Source organism: Podarcis bocagei (genome assembly GCF_964188305.1).
Source record: "Podarcis bocagei genome assembly, chromosome: 4".
In the NCBI taxonomy this organism is placed as follows: Eukaryota; Metazoa; Chordata; class Lepidosauria; order Squamata; family Lacertidae; genus Podarcis; species Podarcis bocagei.
In genome coordinates, this window is record NC_138128.1 from 429,310 (window position 1) to 435,309 (window position 6,000).

Sequence of the window (6,000 nt, forward strand, 5' to 3'; positions counted from 1 at the left end):
GCAGTGTAGAAATTTAATGAACAATGGCAATTGATGAATTAGCAGAGTAAGGGGGGATGGCCAGGCCTGGAGGAGAGCAAGGGGGGGTCCTGCTTTGTGGGAGAAGAGATGGCAGGCATGCAGCTGCTGGGTGACCTTGGGCCAGTCACGCTTCCCTGAAGTCTCTCCGCCCCACTCACCTCACAGAGAGAGGGAGGGAAAGGAGATTGTGAGCTGCTTTGAGACTCCTTAGGGTAGTGATAAAACGGAATATCAAATCCAAACTACTCCTCCTCTTCTTCTTTGCAGGCAGGTGTGCTTGTTCCTGAAACGGGGCGCCAACCAACATGCCACGGACGAGGAAGGGAAGGACCCCCTGAGTGTGGCCATTGAAGCTGCCAACGCGGATATAGTGACGCTGTGAGTAAGGCTGCCCCCCCCCAGTTGGCACCCCAGGGGCAGAGCTGCTCTGTCAGACCACAGAGCCTCTCAGCTCAGAGTGGGGCACAGTGGCCGGGGGGGGGGGGGGGTCAGAGTGGGGATGGAAGAGCTCAGAGGGGCTGCCTCCCGGGCGGGTGGTGGGTGCTGCAAGACCAACCACTTCAGGTTCCGCCCCACCTCACCCTGTGCCCTCTTCCCTCTCCTCCTCACAGGCTGCGCTTAGCCAGGATGAACGAGGAGATGCGGGAATCCGAGGGACTCTACGGCCAGCCAGGTCAACCTTCCAGTAACCCCACTGAGATGCAATACCGGAAGTGCATCCAGGAGTTCATTAGCCTGCAGCTGGATGAGGCCTGAGTGGAGCCCTTGCTGGTCTGGTGGGAGGGGCTGCCCGCCCCCCTGCCACTCTGCTGCACCCAGAGCAGAGCCGGGAATGGCCCCTGTCTCTCTCCCCAGGAGAGACCCTGAGTGGGCAGCCGCCTCCTGCTCCAGCAGCCGCTTCTCCGCTTCCCTCCCCCACGGGGCGCCAAGGCCCACAGAGCCCCTTTTGGCACAGCCCAGTCCAGAGAATTGCGGGGGGGGGGGCACGGTTTGGCCACACTGCAAAGCCAGCCTTCCCCTGCTTCATAGTTGCACCGGAGAGTTGAGGGGTGGACTGTGAAATCCCCCTCCAGCGAGTATATTTCATGGGGGGGGGGGGCATTGGCTACTGTATGTGCTCTTCAGAGAATTGGGGGAGGGTGGAGAGATGGCAGCAGCCTGGGCAGGATCAGGCCCGTTGCCAGGAGGAATCAGCTCAGAGCATTCCAGGAACCTGGGCCAAGAAAAGTCAAATTGCGTCCCTGCCTAATTCTGCCTCCAAGTCCGCCTGCCTCTGCCTCCCTTGCGCTGCTTTTGCTGGCTGGGGTGGGGGGAGCCCCCTGCCCCTCTCCCCATCCCTCGAGCTTGGGACCTTTTCCCAGGGGCTGCTGGGAGCCTTTTGCCCTGGGCATTGGGGTCGCCCCGTGGGCAAGGAGCTGACAATCAAAAGCAAGGAAGGGCTGCCGTTGCTCAGGGAGCTCAGAGGAGCAGGAGCAGGAGAAGCGGGGTTTCCCTTCGCTCTTGCAAAGGTAGCCCAGGAGGGCAGAAATAGAGTTCCCCACCAGAGGCCTTCTTCTCTCGGGGGCCACTGTCACTGCAAGAGCGCAAGGCTGGGCTGGGAGTCCAGGGTCCCTGCCCAGAAACACAGCGGGAAGCCAGCCTGGCTGTCCAAGCCCCCTGCCCTGGCTGAGTCCGGGCTCTGCCCTCCTCCCTGAAGAGGGGGCTCTGGCAGCTGTCCTCCTGCTCCCCTCCCTGGGGGCTCCTTCCCGGCCTGGCAAGGGCTGGTGCCCCCCGTCTTCCTCTCCCCTCCTGGCCAAGCCTCGCTGGCAGATCCACAGTCCCTGGGAGCAGGGGCCCTGAGGGGGGCACAGAGGTTGCCCTCCCAGGTGTGGGATAGCCGCTTCGGTGCATGAAGCAACGAGCGCACACTGCAGCTGGGGGCGGAGCGAGCCGCCAATGGTGGACATTCGGCACACCGTCCGCCCACCTACGACTGCCAAATGTCACCCCCCTTAGCGAAGACACCTGGGGGGTCAGCCCCCACTGCACCCCCACATCCTCCGTCCCGGGGAGCCTCCTGCACCCACTTCTCTCCCCAGTTGGTGCCTTTTCATTTGGGTTTGGGGAGTCAGGGCTGGAGAGCAGTGAGTCGTTTTGCACTATTAATGCACACAGGTCCTTTGACTGTGTCTGGCTACTGATCCTCGAATGCAGCACAGTGTGAAATTCAAGGGCACTTTATGTTTCCTCTGTGTTCATACAGGAGTTTCTGTTTCTCGAGTGGCCAAAACTTGAACCCAAAGAGAATGTCCCCCGAAACAGCTTCTGCTGGGCAGCTGAGCTTTACCCATCCAGGAGTAGCAGCACCCTGTCTGTCTCAGAGACGCTGCTCCTTGAATGTTACCAAAGAGCACCCAGGGGTGCCTTTGGTGGGGCAAGTCTTGCCAATGAGGCCTGGGCCCCTGGGAGGTCTTTCCCAGCCCACTTCAGTCCACGTAGCACAAATGCCCACAGCAGCTCCTGTTTTCCTTGGGGGGAACTGGCAAAGGGGGTGCCCAGTCCCCAGAGAAGCCGCTGCCGGCCCTCCTGGGCCCCTCTGGCTTGTGCCTGCCCCCCGACTCTCCTGGGGCCGACGTGAATGTACTGCCAGCCTGCTCTGGCCCCAGTTGCAATCAAGGCAATTTCAGGGCAGGCCAGGAAGTAGAAAGGGCCGGGCCCTCCCCGCCAAAGCCGCGCGGCCAGAAGAGACTGCTCCACCCCACGCACAAGAATCCCAGGTCTTCCCTGGCTCCTGCTGGTGGCGCCACCTCCAGTCCCGATTCCCTTGCTCAGCGCTTGGGGTCAATTTTGGGGTGCTCCTCTTGCCTGGGTTTGTGCGAAGCTGCTTTTTTCTCCCTTCCTTCCTTCCTTCCTTCCTTCCTTCCTTCCTTCCTTCCTTCCTTCCTTCCTTCCTTCCTTCCTTCCAGCATCTTTTGTTTCTCTAACGTTGAGCTTCCTCTCTCTGGCTGCCTTTGAGGTTCTCTCCTCAGGTAGAGTCTGACTTTTTCTCAGTTGCTTTTCCAGGGCTTGGGAGCAGATGCAGGGCGGCTTTTCTTGATGGAGAAACGGGACCCCTTGTGGGACGGGCATTGCTTTGCCCACCTTGAGCACATTGGGAGTCACAGCCGGGCAGGGGCAGGGTTTCCGAAGGCTTGCAGAAGCCCTTTTGGGCTGGAGTATTATGGTCTGGGAGGACCAGAGTCCTAACTAAAAGCACCTTCAAGTGGTGAGGCTCTGGAGGGGACAGGGGAGGCCTCAGCGCCTGGGCCCACTTGGGGGAACCACTTTGCAAGTGAAGTTTGCAGTGCAAGTTTTAGGCAAGCAGCAGGGTGCTGGTTTTGGGGGGTGTTGGAGTAGTAGGAGATGCTCACGGTGGGAATGCTACCCAGCTGAAGCCTTGGATGCTCAGCCCGGTACCGGGATGCTTTTCTTGGGAGGGCAGAGCCTCCTCTGCCGCCCCTTCACTGAAAGCGCAATTCTCCAAAGCCATTTTTCCCTCTTCCTCTTGCAGGAGATGAAACCTACCAGGACATCTTTCGAGACTTCTCACAAATGGCGTCCAATAACCCGGAGAAGCTAAACCGCTTTCATCCGTCAGATGTGCAGAAGCCCTGAAGGCTCTGGGGCTGGGGGGAGACCAAGACTAGCCCCCGCCCTGCCTCCTCCTTGAAAGCTCACCCCTCCTTTTTATACATAAACGCTGCTTTGAGTAAGAGATGCTGTTTGCAGTTTGTTAGCAGTTGTATCACCTGGAAAATGCAACCAGAGTGGCTGGGGAGGAAGGGAAGCTTGGTGTCCATATGCTGAGCGGAGGGGGGGGGCTGCAGGAATCGCTTCCCACCTGCATCTCCCCCACCCCACCCCTTTTTGAGCTGCCTTCCCTCCTTGGGTGGGGCTGCTTGCAGGCAGCAGGGAAGAGCTTGTCTTATTTATGTCCTTCACAAGATTTATGTATCACTTGGCTGAAATGAAACTGCAAAGCAGTTTTCTCTTGTATCTTCCCTGATGGTAACTTTCTCCCCCCCCCCAAACATCTGTGTCCTCAAACTGCCCTTGAAGCCTCCCTCTCGGGGGCAGCATTTCCCAGCCAAGAGCAGCTTCTGGGACCATCACAGGCTTGCAACTACTGACCGTGGTGCCTCAACCTTGGAATGGTGGAGACACTGGCCAAGTCACTGGGCTCACTCTGCCCCCCAGCATGTTCTAACACCCACTTTTAAAAATGACTGTCCCAGGAAAGCTGGTGGAATATATTAGTAAATATTTTATTTTTTAAAAAACCCAGCTTTTGGCAAAGCTGAGCTTACAAAGAGGAAAAGTCCTGTTATGGGTCAGGAACTGGTTTTGCAAGAAGAGAAGGAATATGGGAAGTTCTCCAAATGGAGAAAGTGGAGGCCCCCAAGGATCGGAATCGGGACCTGTGCTTTCTAAATGGTTCCAAAAGGATCTAGGGTCAGGGGTGAGCAGGGAGGGGGCCAAGTTTGCTGGTGATGCTGAATTGTTCAGGGTGGTTGAAAAAGAGATTGTGAAGAGCTCCGAAAGGACTTCTCCAAACGTAGCGAAGGGGCTGCAACATGGCAAGTGCAATTCAGTGAAAACAAGTGTAAAGCGATGCATGTCAGGACACAAAAAAATCACCTACATGCTCTTGGAGTCTGAACTGGCAGTGACTGACCAGGAACGAGACCTCAGGACCACAGTGGACAGCGCCATGAAGATCCCGACCCCGTGTGCAGTGGCTGTGAAACAGGCAAATTCTGTGCTAGGGATTATAGAATCATAGAGTTGGAAGAGACCACAAGGGCCATCGAGTCCAACCCCCTGCCAAGCAGGAAACACCATCAGAGCACTCCTGACATATGCTTGTCAAGCCTCTGCTTAAAGACCTCCAAAGTAGGAGACTCCACCACACTCCTTGGCAGCAAATTCCACTGTCGAACAGCTCTTACTGTCAGGAAGCTCTTCCTAATGTTTAGGTGGAATCTTCTTTCTTGTAGTTTGGATCCATTGCTCTGTGTCCGCTTCTCTGGAGCAGCAGAAAACAACCTTTCTGCCTCCTCCATGTGACATCCTTTTATATCGGGTGAGCAACCCGCGGCTCCGGAGCCGCATGTGGCTCTTTTACACCTTTGCCGCGGCTCTGGGGCGGATACTAGCGAGGGGAGGAGGCGCATTGTGTGCCCTGACACTCCCCACTGTTTTAAATGTTGCAATGGTTTTGCGGCTCCCATGTTTTTTTTCTTCGGTCCAAGTGGCTCTTTTTGTCTTAAAGTTGCAGACCCCTGCTTTATATATTTAAACATGGCTATCATATCACCCCTTAACCTCCTTTCATTAGGAAAGGATCTCAAAACTGCCCATCTCCTAGTGCTATTGTTATACAAATTATGGTGTGACCACATTTGAGATGCCGGGTACGGTTCTGGTTGCCTCACCTGAAAAAGGATATTGTAGAGTTGGAAAAGGTTCAGAAAAGAGTAACCAAAATGATCGAGGGGGTGGAACCAACAGCCCATGGAGAAGTGTTGCCGTGTCCGGAAGTTTTTTAAGAGAAAGTGGAAAGAGGTTTGGACATCCAATGAACCTGAATATTGGAAGATTCAGGACAGAGAACAGACAGTCCTTCACACAGCATAGAGTTAAATTCTGGAACTCCCTCCCTAGGAGGCAGTGAGGGCCACCACTGGGTGACTTTAAAAGAGGTCAAATTCATGGAGAGCAGGGCTAGGAGGGGAGAGTGCTCTTGTGGGCTTCCCAGGTGGCCGTGATAGAGAGGCGGGGGCTCCACAGCAGCAGCCCAGAACCACCTGTTTTGCCTCTGGGCTGTGGCCCGCACACCCTCCCTGCAGAGCATCTCGGGGCCCGACGGGCTGCCTCCCCCCCCCCCGCGAAGGGGGCCCTGCAGTGGCCGCGGCTCCTGCCCGTTGCCGCCTTGTCTCCTTCCATCTGAGGCTGGCTCGG

At 56.6% G+C, this 6,000-nt stretch overlaps 1 protein-coding gene across 5 annotated transcripts in view; it reads left to right on the plus strand.

Moving 5' to 3' along the window:
- The window catches only part of ACAP2 (ArfGAP with coiled-coil, ankyrin repeat and PH domains 2), a 37,396-nt gene extending 33,644 nt beyond the window's left edge, over positions 1–3,752 (plus strand). For all 5 annotated transcript variants that reach the window (XM_081192297.1, XM_081192299.1, XM_081192301.1 and 2 more), the window contains 3 exons: positions 289–399; positions 633–694; positions 3,551–3,752. In XM_081192297.1, the coding sequence (XP_081048423.1) occupies positions 289–399; positions 633–694; positions 3,551–3,654 (277 nt within the window). In that variant the 3' untranslated portion in view covers positions 3,655–3,752. The remainder of the gene's footprint in view (positions 1–288; positions 400–632; positions 695–3,550) is intronic.
- Positions 3,753–6,000: the final 2,248 nt, after the last annotated feature.